The sequence below is a fragment of the Acomys russatus genome, chromosome 5 (assembly GCF_903995435.1).
Source record: "Acomys russatus chromosome 5, mAcoRus1.1, whole genome shotgun sequence".
Taxonomy (NCBI): Eukaryota; Metazoa; Chordata; class Mammalia; order Rodentia; family Muridae; genus Acomys; species Acomys russatus.
Genome location: NC_067141.1, coordinates 77,793,640 through 77,814,470, shown reverse-complemented (window position 1 = coordinate 77,814,470; position 20,831 = coordinate 77,793,640). Strand labels below are relative to the sequence as shown.

Sequence of the window (20,831 nt, the reverse complement as noted above, 5' to 3'; positions counted from 1 at the left end):
GTGTGTGTGTGTGTGTGTGAAATGTGTGTGTGTTGAGTGTTGAATGTGAGTGCACGCATGCCATAGCCTACGTGTGGGTGGCAGAGGACAACTTTTGGGAATTGGTTCTTTTTCCACCGTGAGTTCTGGGGAACTCAGGAGCTCAGGTTTAAACACTTTTACCCATTAAGCTCTTCCACTAGCTCCCGAATTTCTTGTATTTTTTTTTTTAAGTTTATAACCAACAATCCCACTTGCTACTGCTATAACTCAGGATGAGACCTCACTTAACGACAAACTTAATATTAAGGCATGTGAGTACTTTATTTATGGAATCAATCTACCTTTTACACCCTACTGTGAATGTTAATGAATATGTAATGCAAAAATGTAATTTATTTAGTGTTTAAAAATCCAAGATACTCCCTTGACTGCTTGATAAAATAACCATTTTTTTCTATTTTAATTTTAGCTGAATAAAGAAAATAAAACGCTGAAAAGAATCAGCATGTTATACATGGCCAAGCTGGGACCAGATGTGATAACGGAGGAGATAAACATCGATGACGATGATCCAGCCGCAGACACAGATGGGGCGTCAGAGACCTGTGTGTCCGTTCAGTGTCAGAAGCAGGTCAAAGGTGGGAGGCCGGCATTGCACCTGAGTGCGACCTCTGCCAGGACAGAGCTTCCTATCTCTGAACGCACACCAGAAATCCATGAGGAGTTTTGAAAACACGTGGGACTGGGGAGATGGTTTGTTGAGTAGATGCTTTGCTGAGAAGTCATGAGGACCTGAGTTCACATCCCCAGCACTCACATAAACCTGCACAGATGTCCATGCCTATAATACCAGAACTAGGGCACATGGCCACAGGAAGGCCTGGGCTTGCTGCAGCTAGTTAGAACACCAGCCATCTCTAAGTTTAACACAAGGGGATAAGGCCTGGACTAAGGGAGCAGGACAACTGACTTCTTCTTGGGGCCTTTACACATGAGTGTGTCGGTACATGCGCACATCCCCACATGTGCACACTTACAGCACATGTGCACACTTAAAACCACGCACATACACAAGAAGAGCTTTTGTGACCCACTAGCCACACGTCTGACTTAACTAGCCGGGGGAGTCAGGGAAGCAAGAATCACAAGCGTTCCTCTTTCTTGTTTGGAACTGGGCACCGTAAGAAGTGTGGCCTGGCTGGAACTGGGAAACTACCATAACTTTAAGAGTTTGAGCCATAATTCATTTCTATCTTTCATATTTGCTTTATTTTATATGTACAAGTGTTTCACCTGTGTGTAGGCATGTGCATGAAGTGTTAAGGCAATTTTGATGAGTGAAAGATAAGTGTAGTTAAAACTATCTCTGACTTGGCAGGTGGTATAGCCAGGTATACAAAGAGCTTATCATGTGCAAAGCCCAGGATTCTTCAATCCCCAGCACTAAGATTGTGTGTATGTGTGCGCGTGTGCGCGCGCTCGCGTGTATGTGCGCATGTGTGTGTGTGTGCGTGTGTGTGTGTGTGTGTGTGTGTGTGTGTGTGTGTGTGTGTGTGCGTGCATTTCTCCAATACCCTGTATTTATTTGGGTCTTTGTTAAAGGTTTGATAACACATGTGGCTCCATATATGTTCAAAAGTCATGCTTATTATTTTGCCTGGGAGATAAAATTTCAGATGGAAGTGTAAAGAGGGAAGGTGCTTCCTGACTCACTGGGCGAGGGGCTGGTTGGGAGGGGGCGGGGCATGAAGGCCCGCCTCTCTCCACTGCTCTCCCTTCTGGAATGAGTCAGCTGGTGGAGGAAGTGACTTAGCACCAACTCTCAGAACTTCGTCAAGTTGAGTTCATGCAGAAAAAGTTAACTTATAGATAATGACATAACGGGTCTCTTATTGTCCTTGGTGAAGGGTGAAATTTGAAAAGCCATTAAAAACAACGCCCGACAGAGCAGTAGGCCGAGCAGAAGTTTAAGAAGCCTTTGCTAACCAGTGGCTGCTTTTAGCCACACAGTCCCCTCAGTCTAAGCCCTGTGGGAACAGCTGCTAATGCTTTTCAGCCTTGTAACATGCTCTCGCCAAATCATAATAATAAATAATAAAAATAAACGAATAAAACAGAACAACCACCACTCGGAAGGGGAAGTTGCTCCTATACACTTTCAGGTGAAGATTTCTCTTTTCTTCTGAGTCTGAATCCCCAGGTTATTTATTAACTATCCCACTGTCTGCTTACGTTGTGTTGTGCTGAGAGTTCATAGCCATTACTGAAGCAGAGAAATTGGCACAATGCCTTAATTTGTCTCTGCTGAAAGCCTGAAACTTTTTTCTACTTCTAAAATGCCAGATAGAGTTTTAGAATGTGGGTCTTTAATAGATTGCAAAGAAACTCCATGTCTTCTTTTAAAAATAAATTTATATTATAGAACTCAGTACAGAGGTTTCCCAAAACACAGTACAGAGGTTTCCCAAAACAAAAAAGAAAGCTGGGCAGTGGTGGCACATGCCTTTAATCCCAGCACTTGGGAAGCAGAGGCAGGTAGATTGCTGTGAGTTTGAGGCCAGCCTGGTCTACAAAGTGAGTCCAAGACAGTCAAGGCTACACAGAGAAACCCTGTCTTTAAAAAAATTAAATAAATAAATAATAAAAAGAACTACCAGGTGGCCCAGTTACGTACATACCTTACAGAGTCTTGCATATCCACGTCAACCCCTGCTATATTCACAACTGCAAGGAAATGGCATCATCAATAGATGGTAAGAATATGGTGGTACACATACACAATGGAATTTTATTCAGCTGTAAAGGAAAATCAAACTATTGGCTGTGGAGAAAGCTTGAGGGTAAAGTGTTTGCTGGGCAAGAGTGGGGGCCTGAGATTAGGTCTCCAGGCTCAAGTCAAGATGGACAGGGTAGCTTGTGTCTGTAGCCCCAGCTCTTCTTCCCAGAAGCTCGTGGGCCTGGTGTGCTCAGTAAGCAAGGCTAGATGGTGAGAATCTACCTAAAGCTGTGTCTGGTTTCTACATGTGTGCTGGCATGTATATACGTGCAGTTACATACATAAACATGTGCACATGTATACATACAACAATAGAAGGGAAAATGAAAGTGTGGAATGTGTAGAAAAAAAGAACAGAACTGGAAATACTACTTTAAGCGACATAACCAAGCTGAGAAAGGCAAGTACCGCATATTCTGTCTCATCTGTAGATCCTAGCATCATCTCCTTTTATCTTTGTGTGTTTGCAGAGGAATGAATGTAAGCAGATGGGCATAAAATCACAGAGGTCCCCGTGTGTGTGTGTGTGTGTGTGTTTGTGTGTGTGTGTGTGTGTGTGTGAGTGTGTGTGAAGTTCTGAGGAAGGAGAGGGGAGCTGAAAGGCTCAGGGGGACCCTGTGGACTGAAGAGTTCAAGTGGAGAGTTGGGGACAGGAATGGGGGATCGGGTTGGAGAATCAGCCGGAACAAAAGAATGAAAATGCTGAAAGAAAACCTGTTATTTTGTTTGCTAATTAAAAGTAAAATAAGTTTAATTTCCTTCCTTTAATATTACAGAACTTCGAGATCAAATTGTATCTGTTCAGGAAGAGAAGAAGGTGTTAGCTATTGAGCTGGAAGACCTCAAGAGCAAGCTCGCGGAGGTGACGGAGGAGGTAAGCGTCTTCCGCCTGAAAGGCCTTCAGCTTTCAAACCTGGTGCTGTTTTGGGATTGGCTACATTGCAAACTTGCTGTTAAAAGCTTACTTTTGATAGTAGCACTACGTGCCGACTTTCATTTCACCCCTTTTTCAGTCATGCAGAAAAAGTAAGAAGAGCAAGCTATGGGCATGCGCCGCTCCCCATCTTAGCCAATCAGACTGTAAGGCAGCCCCGGTAGGCGGGATCCACGTGCATTACTCCCCATCTTAGCCAATCAGACTGTAAGGCAGCCCTGGTGGGCGGGGCCCATGTTATCACTCAATTAGTCTGATGTGAGGCAAGTTTTTTAAGACCAGTGACCCCTGTCTCAGATCACATACTCTTATTTACCCTGGTGAAGTAAAACCAAGAGCAGCTTTCGGTGGGCAGCCGGCCTAGTAGGGGATGGGCCATCGCTGCGTGGCCCTCCCACAGAACAAAAAGGAAAGGTGGAGAGAAGGTTCAAGGGGTGATTTGGGAGACTCTTTCTCTTGAGCTGCCCATAAGTACAGAGCCGCTCAGTAGCCACTTACTTATAGCAAGGCTTCAAGGATCTGCCTGAACAACCTTGTGTTAACCTTGTTTCCGTGGGTGTCAGACGCTGTACCCCCCCCCCCCCCAGTTTAGCTACCAGTGTCTGCCACCGTTGCAGTAACCCCAGGTGCCTTGAGTAGTCATCAGTGAGCAGCCTTCCCTGGCAGCTCCCTCCTCTGTCCATTCCCAACTCGTGAAGTCCTGTCACATACAGGCGGGGCAGCCGAGCCCTCCAGCACCCCAGCCCAAAGCAAAACACAAGATTTATGTGAAGAGAATGCGGTTTACGAGCTCTCTGGAGGTGCTGGTGGGTCCGAGGCTCCGTTCAGAACTTTGTAGTTTGCTTCTGGAGTGGAACGACCAGGAGAGGACACGGGAGCACATTCTGGTGCTATCTGCCTAGCCTCTGAGAGGTGTTGCTGGGAGACAGTTCAGGGCTTGTTTTTATTGTCACGGTTTCAGACATCTCGAACAGAGTCAAGCAGAAAAAGTGAGCTTACAGACATCTAGGCTTTACCTCACAGGCACCAGCGGGGCCAGGGTAAAACGTGGGGCACCACTGGGCAGCTGCCTTCTCACTCCATGCAGGGATAAGACGTGGTGTTAAAAGTTATTTCAGATTTCCCCTACAGAAATAGAAGCAATCATCGATAGTCTCCCAACCAAAAAAAGCCCAGGGCCAGATGGTTTCAGTGCAGAATACTACCAGACCTTCAAGGGCGAGCTAATACCGATACTATTCAAGCTACTCCAAAAGATAGAAATGGATGGAAAATTACCAAATTCATTCTATGAGGCCATAGTCTCATCGATACCTAAACCTCACAAAGACTCAACAAAGAAAGAGAATTTCAGACCAATTTCTCTTATGAACATCGATGCAAAAATAATAAATAAAATACTTGCAAAACAAATACAGGAACACATCAAAGATATCATCCATCATGACCAAGTAGGCTTCATTCCAGGCATGCAGGGATGGTTTAATATATGGAAATCCATCAATGTAATCCACCATATAAACAAACTGAAAATAAAAAACCACATGATCATCTCTTTAGATGCAGAGAAAGCATTTGATAAAATCCAACACCCATTCATATTTAAAGTTTTAGAGAGATCAGGGATACAAGGCACTTTCCTCAACATAATAAAGGCTATATACAGCAAGCCAATAGCCAAAATCAAAGTAAATGGTGAGATACTCAAGGAAATTCTTCTAAAATCGGGAACAAGGCAAGGCTGCCCACTCTCTCCATATCTCTTCAATATAGTACTCGAAGTTCTAGCCAGAGCAATAAGACAACAAAAGGAGATCAAGGGTATCCAAATGGGAAAGGAGGAAGCCAAATTATCCCTATTTGCAGATGATGTGATAGTGTACATAAGTGACCCTCAAAATTCTACCAGAGAACTCCTACAGCTGATAAACACCTTCAGCAAATTAGCTGGATACAAAATTAACTCAAAAAAGTCTGTAGCCTTCCTATACACAAATGACAAGCTTGCAGAGGAAGAAATTAGGAAAACCACACCCTTCACATTAGCCACAAGCAATATAAAATATCTAGGAGTTACTCTAACTAAGCAAGTAAAGGACTTGTTTGAAAAAAATTTCAAAACTCTGAAGAAAGAGATTGAAGATGACCTGAGAAGATGGAATGATCTTCCTTGCTCATGGATCGGGAGAATTAACATAGTAAAAATGGCCATCCTGCCAAAAGCAATCTACAGATTCAATGCAATCCCTATCAAAATATCTACACAATTTTTTAAAGACATTGAAAGTTCAATTCTGAACTTCATATGGAAAAACAAAAAACCCAGAATAGCTAAAACAATCTTGTACAATAAAAGGTGCTCTGGAGGAATCTCCATATCTGATCTCAAACTGTACTATACAGCAATAGTAATTAAAACAGCATGGTACTGGCACAGCAACAGGCTGGTTGATCAGTGGAATCGAATTGAAGACCCAGATATGAATCCACACAAATATGGTCACTTGATTTTTGACAAAGAAGCCAAATCCATTCAATGGAAAAAGGATAGCATCTTCAACAAATGGTGTTGGTCTAACTGGAGGTCTATGTGTAAAAAAAATGCAACTGGACCCATATTTGTCACCTTGCACAAAACCCAAATCCAAGTGGATTAAAGACCTCAACATAAAACCAGAGACCTTAAGTCACTTAGAAGAAAAAGTGGGGAAGAGCCTGGAACATATTGGCACAGGAGACAACTTCCTAAACAGAACACCAATGGCCCAGGCCTTAATGTCAACCATTAATAAATGGGGCCTCATGAGGCTGAGAAGCTTCTGTAAGGCAGGAGACACTGTCAAGAAAACAAAGCGACAGCCTACAGCCTGGGAAAAGATCTTCACCAACCCTACATCTGACAAAGGTCTAATATCCAAAATATATAAAGAACTCAAGAAATTAAACACCACCAAACCAAATAACCCAATTGAGAAATGGGGCTTGGAACTAAACAGAGAATTCTCAACAGAGGAATATCAAATGGCTGAGAAACACTTAAAGAAATGCTCAACCTCCTTAGTCATCAGGGAAATGCAAATCAAAACAACTCTGAGATTCCATCGTACACCCATCAGAATGGCTAAGATCAAAAATTCAAGTGACACCACATGTTGGCGAGGATGTGGAGAGAGAGGAACACTCCTTCATTGCTGGTGGGAATGCAAACTAATACAGCCACTTTGGAAATCTATCTGGTGCTATCTCAGAAAAATGGGAATAGGGCTTCCTCAAGACCCAGCTATTCCACTCCTTGGAATATACCCAGAAGATGCTCCAGCACACAACAAGAAAATTTGCTCAACCATGTTCATAGCAGCCTTATTCATAATAGCCAGAACATGGAAACAGCCTAAGTGTCCATCAGTAGAAGAATGGATAAAGAAACTGTGGTACATATACACTATGGAATACTACTCAGCTATTAAAAACAAGGAATTCCCGAAATTTGTGGATAAATGGATTGAGCTAGAAATGATCATAATGAGTGAGTTAACCCAGAAGCAGAAAGATTCAAATGGTATATACTCACTTATATCTGCATACTAGCCCAAGGGGCATGTCCCACGAAAGCCTTCACTTACCAGGAAACTGGGACAGAGGGGAGGACATCCTATTGGGACTCTAAATGAGAGAAGCATGGGTGAATAGCAAAATAGAAGGATCCAGAGGGTCCTAGAAACCTACAAGTAGAACATTATGATTGGCAGATTTGGGCCCAGGGGTCCCACCCAAACTAAGGCACCAGCCAAGGACAATACAGGCAGTAAACTTTAAACCCCTACCCAGATCTAGCCAATGGACAGAACATTCTCCACAGTTGAGTGGAGAGTGGGATATGACTTTCTCACGTACTCTGGTGCCTCACATTTGACCATGTCCCCTGGAGGGGGAGACCCGGTGGCACTCAGAGGAAGGATAGCAGGTTACCAAGAAGAGACTTGATACCCTATGAGCATATACAGGGGGAGGTAATCCCCCTCAGGAACAGTCATAGGGGAGGGGAATAAGGGGAAAATGGGAGGGAGGGAAGAATGGGAGGATACAAGGGATGGGATAAACATAGAGATGTAACAAGAATAAATTAATAAAAAAAAAAAAACTAGAAAGACTAAAAAAAAAAGTTATTTCAGAAATTTAAATTTGAGAGAAAATATCACAGATATACTTTATGAAGCCAAGAATCATCAAAATTTAGTTGCCTTTTATTTTTAAAAAATTAACATGTGCTTTCTTTTCACATAAAACCGAAGTTCAAACTCGAGCCTGGAGTTGAGCACTTGCTGTCCTGTTTAATGATAGGAGGGTTTTCTGGGTGATGCAACTCGGACTTTTGCACTAAAGTTATTCAGTGGGTGGCACTGAGTGGCAATCCTGTGTGGGAGGGTCCAGTGCCAATTTGAATATGTAAATGAGCTATGCTCAGTTCCCAAGTCCCAGGGCTGTGTCCTACAGAAGAGCTTTAGTGCCCTAGGTGGAGGAGCTGACGGCCGTTGCCACTTTATGCCATGACTTCGTGTCAGAAAGCCAAACAGCCATTTGAGGGTCCCCTGTTATCATATGTCTACTTACAATTTTGGGTGTTTTTTTTTTTCTTCTCTCCTTCACACTTCATATCTGTAGGTAAATAAAGTTAAGCAAGAAAAAGCTGTCTTGAATTCAGAAGTTCTTGAGCAGAGGAAAGTCTTAGAAAAATGCAACAGAGGTATGTCTTCCCAGTCTTGCTTACACATATCTAGTGCTTCTCCATGCATGTGCCTAGAGATGATCTTTTTTCTGAGGTTGTGTTTTGCTTAGCAGTTCCTCTCTCTCTCCCTCCCTCTCTCTCCTTCTCTCTCTCTCTCTCTCTCTCTCTCTCTTCTATTATTTCACCACAGAGGAAACTTAAAAGGGATTTCTACCCAGGCATGATGGGCACCTGACTTTAACCCCAGCCATTGGGAGGCAGATCTCTTGTAAGTGCGAGACCAGCCTGATCTACTTAGTGGGTTTCAGTCTATCCAGGGTCACACAGTGAGACCCTATCAAACATACACACAAGAAAGTGGCCGGAGTGCTCCTGTCATCCTGGCACTGGGGAGGGAAAGACAGAAGGATCTCTGAAGCTTACTGTCCAGCTAGCCTAAGCCAAGCTGATGTAGTTCATACTCAGGAAGAGACCCCACCTATAGAATAAACAAATAAGATAGATGATAGATAGATATAGATAGATAGATATGGATGAATGGTAGCAATTGAGAAAGATAACCAAAGCTGACCTATGTTTCCACATACAAACACATGAGTACATGCACAGTACACACACTTCAAGTAGACACACCACACACACTGCATTAAAAAAAATTAAATAAAATCTATTTCCCTTAAGGGACTTGGAACGAACTAGTTCATTTTGAAACTTTAAATGTATACACTTCTGTCCTCTGTGTTTTGTGGGGCCATGGCCATTTTTGCCTCCTTAGCACTTATATGGTTGACGGGCTTGTTGGTAAATCTGAGTCCAGGAGATTCAGAAAGCTTCATAAACATGACAGCATTGAGAATTAAGAGAATACAGAGTGGGCCCATGGGAAAATGAGCATCCACACTGGCGTTCAAGCCAGGTGTAGCTGTACGTCTCAGCACAGTCAAGGGAGAGGCAAGTGGGTCTCTGTGAATTTGAGGACAGTCTTGTCTACATGGTGAGTTCCAGGGCAGCCAGGAAGATAGGCATGCCAAGTGTCTCCTTGCTCTGGTGTCTTGCATAATTCCTCTTTGTGTCTGAAATATGGCTCTGAGCCTCTAATGGCCAGAGGCCATTTATGTAAGACAAATTACAGAAAAACAAAGCCAGCGATGAGGAGAATGGGACCCATCCCATACAGGGAGATGTTTCCCGTGGCTGCTTCAAAACAAGGTACCCCGCTACTCGGTCAGCATCCCATTCTTGCTGTTGAGCATGGCACGAGTCTCATACAGGTCAGTCTGGGGAGCAAGACAAAAGGCTTTCTGGGGGTATAGGTTTTCACCTTCAGATGTCATCTGGGAGTATGACCTCCTTATCTGCTTGGCTGTGGGAGGGGCCTCCTTCATGGAGTCCCACCTCAGTAATGGCATCGCTTCCAAGCAGCACCTGTATAGACCTGGTGCCTGGCAGCAAGCCCTGCTCTTCAGGTCCCTCCACCTCTTGATGCTAATACACAGGGGACCAAACTTGCAGCATGTGCGTCGTTGTCGTCGGAGGCCACACCACATCTGCACCACAACAGGAGATTAACATGTTTCTTCCACCTGCCCCCAAGCCATTCAGTGTCCCGGTTCAGAAAACAGGACACAAGCAGGGCTTTCCAGGCTGCCCTCACTGGTGCTTCTGTGTTGCTTATCAGCTAGAGTCTTTACGAGAAAGGTCTGGGAGGCAAGCCAAAGAGATGAATGAGATGGGAGCTTTCCTTCAGGCCCCGCCTTGGTGTGTCCAGCCTGCATTCTCTGTGTACTGTGTAGGACGGATGCGCTTTCACCGCATGGGTCTTGCCTTCGGGAAGTCCCCTATCGAAGAAGCAAGCAGGAGGTACATGAGCATGCCACCAGGACCAGGGTATTTCCTGTCAGAATCCAAGTGAAAGGGACCTATACCTGGGAAAATTCACTTTTTATTATAGTGTTCTGGCTGGAGACAAAGAGAGCCTGTCGTCCTGCCCGTGGCTTCAGATAGTCATGGGCCCCATTGTTTTCTCCGTGAAATTCCTTTTTTTAAATAGGTCTGAGAGTCATTTAGTCTTCGGGGACCTGTAATTCCCAGCACAGACTGCCACTTACGTTACTTTACCCGAGTTAGACTATTCTTGCTTCTGCGTGAGGAGGCCGTAGTTTATGAAGAGCAGAGTTTGAAATTCTATGTCATTACATAGCAAACCCGTCCTTAGTCAGTTAGGGTTGAAGTGCCCGGTGGAACAGAGTGTGAAAGCAGCCATTAAGCGCGTCTTGGCGGGGAGTTTATTGATATGACTCAGCTCGGAGCAAGGCTCTTCAGCGGCTATCTGCCTGCATTGTGCTGGGTTCCCAACAGCGTCAGGGCCCCCCGCATCCCGTCAACAGCAGTGTTTAACAAAGTAGGCCACAAAATGTCAAAAGCAGCCATGATTACATGTTGCTTTTATTTGCCAGGACTTTCCTACAGTAATTCTTTTTTTTTTTCCCCAGGGGTGGGAGGGGGATGGTGAATGTGTGTGTGTGTGGGGGGGATGGTCCTCACTGTGTAGGCCTGACTGGCATCTCATAGCTGTTGACATGTTATGTGTGCCCTGCCCTGTGAAATGCCTATGATGGGTTTTATGTCCGTGACTTTAAAAGGCAGAAATGAGGGGGCTGGAGAGATGACTCAGTGGCTAAAAGCACCTTTCTCCTCTTACAGAGTACCCAGGTTCAGTTCCCAGCACCCTCATGGTGGCTCACAACCACCCATAGCTCCAGTTCCAAGGGAATCTGACACCTTCTGACCTTAGGGGACACCAGTCATGCATGTGACACGCAGACAAACATGCAGGCAACACACTTATACACATACAATCAAACCTAAGAATCCAGGAATGTGCTCATTTCTCACTGACTGATACCATGTCTTTCCCTATATTTGCTTCCGCAGTGTGGCTCCGACCATGCAGTGATGTTTCTTGTGTCGTGTTTTACCAGTCCTTTGGTGTTCCCCAGAGGTCTCAAGAACACGCCTGCAAGCACATCTCTGTATGTTCCCCTGATGTGCTATTTTAGGATGAGCGTTGATAGTTGAGTCTAGGGGTGTGAATGGTTTTAAATCTTCTATTCACATTACTAAATTGCACCCCACCCCCACCCACCACTGCACCAGCCAGGAACAGATTGAGGCGCCTGTCTGCCTTACAGAGAATCTTTCCCACATGAGCTACTTAGTAGTTTGCTCAGCCCATTGCCTCTTCTCTCTTTGTGTGCTCAAGTGTCCATGTTGGCTGTCGAGGAGTACGAGGAGCTGCAGGTGAGCCTGGAGCTGGAAAAGGACCTTCGCAAGAGAGCAGAGTCCTTCGCACAAGAGGTGGGTACGCTGCCCAGAGTGGGGGACCTTGCCAGACACCCATGAGCAAAGCAAGTCGAATGCTGCCGGATAAGAAGGCTAAGAGGCTCCAGTGTTCATGGCACAGTGGGTGACCTGTTTACGTAGTTTCTATATAGTTTGTGTAAGGACCTACAAGAGAGCCATTTGACGCTTCACACCCCAGATGGTGACTGTTTAAGGAGCTGGAGATACGGTGACTCAGATCTAAGTATCACAGCTTACGTACACACGTCAAATCTTCCTGGTGTGCCCCATAAATGTGCACAGCCGTTACGTGTCAACTGGAATCTTTGGGAAATGTTTGAATGGAACTTAGTGATTTTACATGAAGCATCTTGGCTAGGTGGGAGCTGCGTCATGGCGGTGGATTTACCGAAGTTAGTGGGGAAACCGTGGGTTGAGGTTCTGCTGTGTCTATCTCTGCACACAATTGCTGAACTGTCCTACGAAGGCTGCGCTTCTACTGTCTGTAAAATGGAGGCTTGTGTAATGGAATAAGGGAGATTTTTAGAATTCAGAGGCACATGTGTGCGCATGCACGTGTGTACAGAGCGCAGTGATGAACGTGAAGGGTCTATCTCAGTCACTCTCCACAGTGTCTCTGACTGACACAGGGCTGCTCAGGGTAGACCAGCTTGTCAGTGGGTTTCGGGAATCCACTTGTCTCTGCTTTCCTACCTCTGGGATTATGAGCATTTGACATCCAGCATTTCCAGGGATTCTGGGGAACTGACCTCAGTTCTTCAAACTTGCACATTAAACACTTGATGAATTCATTGACCTATCCTCCCAGCATGAACAAAATAATTTTTAAAAGCATTTTGTAGGTGACAGAATGTGGCACAGGGGAAAGGATTGTCATGGAGAGACCTATACGTGATGAGTGGCCAGGCTGGGTGTAGAACGCCTATGCGTGATGAGTGGCCAGGCTGGGTGCAGAACGCCTGTGCGTGATGAGTGGCCAGGCTGGGTGCAGAACGCCTATGCGTGATGAGTGGCCAGGCTGGGTGTAGAACGCCTATGTGTGATGAGTGGCCAGGCTGGGTGTAGAACGCCTATGCGTGATGAGTGGCCAGGCTGGGTGTAGAATGCCTATGCGTGATGAGTGGCCAGGCTGGGTGCAGAACGCCTATGCATGATGAGTGGCCAGGCTGGGTGTAGAACGCCTATGTGTGATGAGTGGCCAGGCTGGGCGCAGAACGCCTATGCATTTCAGGCATTCTTGAGAATCTGAGCTGGGTCTCAGTATCATCTCAGATGACAAGGTCATAGCATCTGCCTCTCTCTGCTGGCCATCGTCTGGTGCTCTCATTGTGCGAGTTGATTCTTTCATCACTAATGGGCTGTCGCCATGTTGTACACCCATTATCTCAGCCGCTCGCTGGTGTAACGATTTCCCTCTCGGGTTATAGATAAGCGTTGACGTTCTCTCATTCCACCTGACCTTTGTTGACATGTGAGCCTTGGGTATTCCATGGCTCTGGGGCTGTTGCCAGGGGAGTGGCCTGCCACCAGGTAGCTGAACTGAAACGTGAAGCTTCATTCAGCCAGAGCTCCACCTCCATCAGAATGTGAACCTTGTGTTGCGGGAGGCAGCTAAGGAGTTGAAAGTGGTCCTAGGATGAGGTATCCAAGCTGGAGAAAGAAGACAGTGTTGCAAGGAGGACATTTGAAAACTAAATCATGTTTCTGTGTAGGACTTGTTTGTTTGTTTTGTTTTGTGTTTTTGTGCTGAAGCATAGCCGGACTAATATTCACCTCCACAGAAGGCTTAATCCAAGCCTCTCTGGTTTGAAATGTGATTTATTCAGAGAGGTTTATGAGAGGTAGATCAACAGTAGTCTCTCTTGACTTGCAAGAAAGTAAAAAGAACTGAAGTGTGTCAGAGCTGTGCTGTTATAGATGGTGCGGGGGGACCCACAGGGTGGAGGCGGGTAGGGAACCCATGGAGGATGTAGTTGTGAGGCCGGGAAGGTCGCCGTGGCCCACCTGAATAGCAGGTTCTTACCAAAGCATTTTCAGTTTTCTATGTGTTGTTTGTACAATGACGTTAGAATACACAATAAAAACCACTCGAAAAGCCTGGAGGCTCCACAGTGGCATAGAAGACGGGAGAAGCGAGGTTCCAGTAGGCAAGCATGCGTGAAGGGGTCCCTCAGGCCCACGGGTGGGTCTGCAGCCCTTATGCTGTAGGGACAGTGCAGGCCCCATGCTGAACCGGCGTGAGGAGAGAGGGACGCAGGCCTGCAGGCTTCTGTGGCTGGCAACATGAGTCCGTGCAGTGGTGCTGGGCACCTGGATTTAAACTCTGTCATGGTGAGGAGGAGATCTCAGTTTCCATACAGGACCGCTGTGAAAGGCATGGGGCGTGTTTCTCAGGAGGCCCCACTGCTGTGCGCTGCTCTAGGTCATGTGCCCAGAGCTGGGTTGGAACTGGAGGCAACTTCTAAGTAGGGAAGAAAATGAGGTGCCTACCGTCTACAGCTTTAGAAATGAACATCCATGTTTACTTGCTCTGTGTAGTTAATTGCGACAGGAATTTGTGCGCTTATGAAAGCCAGCCACTTCTGCGGTATGTCAGGCAGGACTGAGAACGTCCCTTCTTCTTACTTGCACTGGTGCATTTAAGTCTGCTCCCCCTTAATAAGAGGGGCTCCCCCTCAACAAGAGTGGTCAGTTGTACCCAAAACTATGCTCTTAAAGTTTCCGTCTAAAATTTAAAAATCTACGTATTGTGGTGCATGTACATGATTGTGTTTGCTGTGTGTGAGTGTGTGTGTGTGTGTGTGTGTGTGTGTGTGTGTGTGCACTCTCCCTCTAGCTACGTGGGTGCCGGGGATTGAACTCAGGTCTTTAGGGTTAAGCAGCAAGCACCTTTGCCTACTGAGCCATCTTGCCAACTGTATTATAAAGTTTTAGTGCTATTTCCTTGTGGTTTTTGTGCTATTCAGTTTCCTTCCTGAATAATTTGGGACAACATTGGAATACTGCTTCAAACTCTTGCTTTAGCACACGATTTTTATCCTCACTCTTAAAAGAACTCTCAGATATTCTGAGAGCTGGGTGCTTTTCCTCTGCTAAGAGACCCAACTTTCTGACTCTAGCTGAGGTGTTCTTGCCACAGGGAGACTAGACACTCTGGAAGAAGGCTCACTTAGCTTTTTGAGTTTTAGTACTTTAAAGTTTGGGGAAGGTAGTTTCTGTTTTTGTTTTTGGCCTCTTGAAATAGTCCCGGGTAGCGCTGATTGTCTTCAGACTTGACATGTAGCCGTAGATCACCTTGTACTCTTCATCCACCTGCTCTGCCTCTCCGAGTGCTGAGATCACAAGCATATGTCATCCTCGTTTTGTGGTACTGGGGATTGAACCCAGGACTATGTGAACACGAGGCAAGCACTCTGCCAACTGGGTTACTACTGGCTGGGGTGTGCTACACGGGTTTTGAGAAAGAAATTCACACTATGAGAATCTGTCAGGTGTATTTCTGCTCGTTTGTCTTCAAAATGCCATTTTGTACTCTGTTCTCAGTGTTGAGCAAGTTTTCCAGAATGTTCCTCTTTCCCAGAGAATCACGGAGTGGGGATGGCGCAGTGGTTCTGGGACGGGGGGCAGTCGATGACAGGGAGTGGGTGTCCCCACCCATTTCCCCTGCTCTGTGGCTGCAGCTGCTTTGCCAGCTCTTTGCCTTAAGCACAGGCAGCTTTGCTTCAGCGGACCTCTCCAGCGATTCCTGAGCTGCTAAGGTGCTGGTGAGGGAGCCTCACTAGTTACGCTTTAACAGAGGGGAAACCGTGTCAAAACTATTGTATTAATAATGGTGACTAAAATAATTCATTTCAGCTAGACACTGCTCAAACATTCAAGACACTGTGATGAATCGCTAATTACCCCCTGTTGGTAGGAGTCTGAGTCTCCTGAGATGATTGCCTTGGCTTATGCACACGTGACTGTCTCTGTGCGTTTAACTCTTACAGAGAGGAGGTGACCCGCTTCACAAGGCTATAGGGATGGCTCAGCAGTTAAGAGCACTTTCTACTCTCTCAGAGGACTTGCGTTCGGCTCCCAGTACCCACACCAGGTGTCTCACAGCCACCAGTGACTTTGACTGCAGGGGAATCTGTCACCCTTTTCTGTCCTGTTCAGGCACCCCCATACACATATACATGCACACACAGAGACACACTTGTGCACATAAATAAGAAAAGTAAAATCTTTATAAAGCTGCGCATTTTACCTGTTTGTGCTGGTGGCGTTATCTTAGTTCTGCATAGCATTGTTGTTTCTTGGCAGGCTCCTCACAAATCCTGCACAGAAAAAGAATGAGAGCTCAGCCATTGTGTGGGATTGGGGCACATGTGTGAGCAGCGCCTACATGCCTGGAGGCCTTTCTGTATCCCTCTCCACCTTAGTTTTTGAGACAGGGTCTCTCACTGAACCTGGCACTCACTGGTTGGCTGGGCCGACTGGCCACCGTGCTTCAGGGATTTCCATCTCTCCCTCCATACCACGGTCACAGATGCGTGAGACTGTGCCTGGCCTTTACATGTGCACCCAGGGATTTCCATCTCTCCCTCCATACCACGGTCACAGATGCGTGAGACTGTGCCTGGCCTTTACATGTGCACCCAGGACCCAAAGTCAGGTCCTCAAGCTGTGTAGCTTGTGCTTCCAGACGGAGCCACGCCCTCACCACGCTCCCACCCAACACACTTCTAGCCATTTTTTTTTCTCCTTCTGGGAAGACATAGTTGGAGGAAAACAGTGTATTTGTATTGTGTGTTCATGGTGAGTTTGACTGACTGAGCTTAAGCTTACAGACTGTGTAAACCACTAAAGCCCTAGTCTTTTCACATGGAGGTCTATAGAAGATTAATGTTTTTTTTCCTGGCTTTGTTTGCTGACATTTTGTGTTGCTGGGCAGATGACGGATGGTGTATGTGTGCTCGGCAGCACGCTGTCTTACTGTGCACACCTTACAGTTCAGCTATGGTGTAAAGCTTTGCTCGGAGTTTGTGGAAAACCCCATGCTTGGACTTTCCCACCAGCCAGCTTGGCAGGTGATAAGGAAAGTAAATCACAGACAAATAGAAAGTAACGCTGCTGTCAATTGTGTCAACATGGGAGAATTAGTGGAGTCTCGCTCATAAGCAACTTGGTAAAGCGTTCAACGGATGTTGCATTAGAGCTGTCTCCTCTCCTTCGCCCTCCTCATGTGAAGCTTTTCATCACTGGGAGAACTAACTGGTCTAAACAGCCTAATAAAGAGCAGAGGGGGTGAGTCGGGGTGTCAAGAGCCTTGGCTTGCAAATGGGTTCAATTTCTGATACTTATGTGTCCTTGGGGGAGTCACTTGTCCTCTCTAGACCTCAGTTTCCTTATCAGGAAACTGTGATATGGTCACGGCTCGATTTGGCCATGTCATCTGGATATAGAGTGACATAGATACGGTGATAGCCACCGTGTCGCACAGTGATTCGTGAGGGATTCCTAGTCAAAGTAGAAAAGTTGGATGAAAGAAAATAAAGCATAAAAAGTTCCTGCCACTGAACTCTGGTGCTCCGTATGTGACCACCTCCCCTTGCTGGGGAGGCCTGATGGCACTCAAAGAATAAGCAGGCTACCAAGATGAGACTTAATAGCCTATGACCATATAGTGGGGGAGGAGGTCCCCCTCAGTCTTAGACCTAGGGGAGGGGAATAGGGTGAAAGTGAGAGGGAGAGAGGAATGGGAGGATACAAGTGATGGGATAACAATTGAGTTGCAATCTGAATAAATTAATAAGATTAAAATTAAATTAAAAAAAAAAAAGCTCCTGCCACAAGGCACGTCACGGACGCACGCTTGTCACTGCTGATGCGTTTTGAGGCAGTAAGGGAGTATTTGCCATTGAGGATCAGAACTAGATTTTTGTACCCACACCTTCCTTGGGGTGAGGATTTTGGTACTGAAGTTCCTGTGAAGGTGGGAATCACGTTGTATCAGCCGGGCTCCTGGAGCCCCACCTCAGGCATTCCCTTCAGTGTCCTCGCTCAGGCATTCCCCTCAGGACACCACCCACCGCCAGGCACTGAAGCTGCACTGGGGAGCTGCAAGGGTTTGGTTGGTGTATACAGTTTTGTAATTAACTTTCGCAGATGTTCATTGAACAAAACAAGCTGAAGAGACAAAGCCACCTTCTGCTGCAGAGCTCCCTCCCCGACCAGCAGCTTTTGAAAGCTTTAGATGAAAACTCAAAACTCATCCAGCAGCTCGAAGAAGAAAGGATCCAGCACCAGCAAAAGGTAACTGATTTTATTCCAAAGCTGTACACACACACACACACACACACACGTACTCACACATGTATGCCCACACCACACAGACACAAACCATGCACACATATACCACAAACACATGTGCATACATACATGTACACACATGCACGTGCACAGTGCACTTATACATGCATGCACATAGTGCACACACACAAACCATGTACACACATACCACACATGCGCACACACACACACACAATCTGTGCACAGTCACACATTAAAATGAGAGATGTCAGTGCAGCCCTCTAGGGTCCTATGTTTTACCTTGCTTGCTAAGTCCTAATTATCTTTGAGAAAAGAAAAGCTACCAAGTAAATTTCATTGCTCAGCTAAAGGTTACAACCCACTGGCATGGATTCCCTGAAATGAATCTGAAGAAGTAAGGAACAACATTGTAGTCTCAGAGCCTCTTTGGAAATGGTGTGGGTTTCAGAGTATATTGGTCTCCCAGAGCTTGTTGGGGGGCAGAGGGAGAAAAAGAAAACCCTGCCATTACTAATTGCTTTCTTAGTTACAATTTCAGACCATGCAGATTTGTGTAGGTATCTGTAGCAAAGGACTTCCTAGTGCTTTATTCAGTTTGCAGGAGTAGAAATCTTCTAGCCAAGACAGCCCAGGTCCCTCTGTGCCAGGAAGAGAGGCCTGTCGTTGTGATATGGGAGAGAAGAGCAGAGAGGTGGGAAAGAGAAAGTCTCACAGGAAGCACCTCAGAGTGCAGATGTCAGCATCTATAGGCCCTCAGTATACAGATGTCAGCATCTATAGGCCCTCAGAGGACAGACATTAGCATCTATAGGCCCTCAGAGGACAGATGTTAGCATCTATAGGTTCTCAGTGTCCAGACATCAGCATCTATGGGTCCCCAGAGTGCAGGTGCCAGCATCTATAGGCCCTCGGTGTGCAGACACCAGCATCTATAGGTCCTCAGAGTGCAGACGTCAACATCTATAGGTCCTCAAGAGTGCAGATGTCAGCATCTATAGGTCCTCAGAGTGCAGATGTCAGCATCTATAGGTCCTCAGAGTGCAGATGTCAGCATCTATAGGCCCTCAGAGTGCAGACGTCAGCATCTATAGGCTCTCAGAGGACAGATGTCAGCATCTATAGGTTCTTAGTGTCCAGACATCAGCATCTATGGGTCCTCAGAGTGCAGGTGCCAGCATCTATAGGCCCTCGGTGTGCAGACACCAACATCTATAGATCCTCAGAGTGCAGACGTCAACATCTATAGGTCTTCAGTGTGCAGACGTCAGCATCTATAGGTCATCAGAGTGCAGGCGTCAGCATCTATAGGTCCTCAGTGTGCAGATGTCAGTATCTACAGGCCCTCAGAGTGCAGGTGCCAGCATCTATAGGCCCTCAGAGGACAGATGTCAGCATCTATAGGTCCTCAGTGTGCAGACAGCATCTATAGGTCCTCAGTGTGCAGACGTCAGCATCTACAGGCCCTCAGAGTGCAGACGTCAGCATCTATAGATGCTCAGTGTGCAGATGTCAGCATCTACAGGCCCTCAGAGTGCAGACATCAGCATCTATAGGTCCTCAGAGTGCAGGTGCCAGCATCTACAGGCCCTCAGAGTGCAGACATCAGCATCTATAGGTCCTCAGAGTGCAGATGTCAGCATCTATAGGTCCTCGGTGTGCAGGTGCCAGCATCTATAGGCCCTCAGTGTGCAGACATCAGCATCTATAGGCCCTCATATCAGGCCTCTGTTAGATGTGACTGACGTTTTCCTGTCCCATCTCTGAGCAGAGGTACTAATGCATAAACCTCTCCAGTTCTGAGAGGTCGGGCTCGGTTTTTTTTTTTTTTTTTTTTTTTTTTCCTCAGTGGGAAATGTTGGCAGACGTGTACTGAAAGCTTCTGTTCTCCAAGGCCAAAGGTGAAGAATTTCCTTTTCTGCTCCCACATGCCAGGATCACCTTTTCAGAAAGAAAGTGTGTGTGTGTGTGTGTGTGTGTGTGTGTGTTTAGCTTATTTTAACTTAACTTTGGGTCCTGAGAAGACAAACTGCCTTTGTTGTTACCTTGGTTAGTCGATCACGCATGCCTCTAGCTCACTGGACTGAACTGGACTCTAAGGTTGAGTTATTATATATGTTCTTGGCTGGCAAAGGAGCGGAGGTCACCGTGGGTAAGATGAGCAATCCTAGGCCTACACGTGTTGTCCTGTCCATTCTGGATGCCCTCCACGGTGTGGGGTGTAAAATGTCTCCCACAAACTCCCTTACAGTTCAGTACTTGTTGAAACACAGGTATTTGTTTCTGCATTTATAAAAAATATGACCTGTTCCTTATAGTGAACATTTTTTTTTCTGAAATGTAAAAACAGTAAAAGAAAATTAAAGTTACCTGAAAATCTAAGAAATACACTACTTTCGCTCTAAACTTTATGTAAGTGCATGATCTTACGACATATGAGTGGGTCATATATATGGAGTTGGGTCCTGTCCTCCCTATATATTTCTATGTCCCGCCTTCTTTCTTTTCAACCCCTGTCTCCAAACCTACGGAAGATAAAGGAAAAGAGAGACATCCCCGAGTCCAACCTCATCTTCTCTCTGAATAAGACCAATAGTAACTTATAGCCAACTCCCAATGAAAATAAACATCTGTAGCCCAAGAGAGCAACCAAAGACCTACCCAGCCCCCCTTAGGGGAAGTGGGGCAAGTGTTATTCTCTTAAGGTTTCTTACAGCTGATTTGAGGCAAACAATACC

At 46.0% G+C, this 20,831-nt stretch overlaps 1 protein-coding gene across 2 annotated transcripts in view; it reads left to right on the top strand.

The window, feature by feature from the left end:
- Shtn1 (shootin 1) overlaps positions 1 to 20,831 on the top strand; it is a 108,603-nt gene that overhangs the window by 38,806 nt on the left and 48,966 nt on the right. For both annotated transcript variants that reach the window (XM_051146860.1, XM_051146862.1), the window contains exons 5-9: positions 452 to 620; positions 3,535 to 3,632; positions 8,355 to 8,436; positions 11,681 to 11,775; positions 17,932 to 18,078. In XM_051146860.1, coding sequence (XP_051002817.1) covers positions 452 to 620; positions 3,535 to 3,632; positions 8,355 to 8,436; positions 11,681 to 11,775; positions 17,932 to 18,078 — 591 coding nt within the window. The remainder of the gene's footprint in view (positions 1 to 451; positions 621 to 3,534; positions 3,633 to 8,354; positions 8,437 to 11,680; positions 11,776 to 17,931; positions 18,079 to 20,831) is intronic.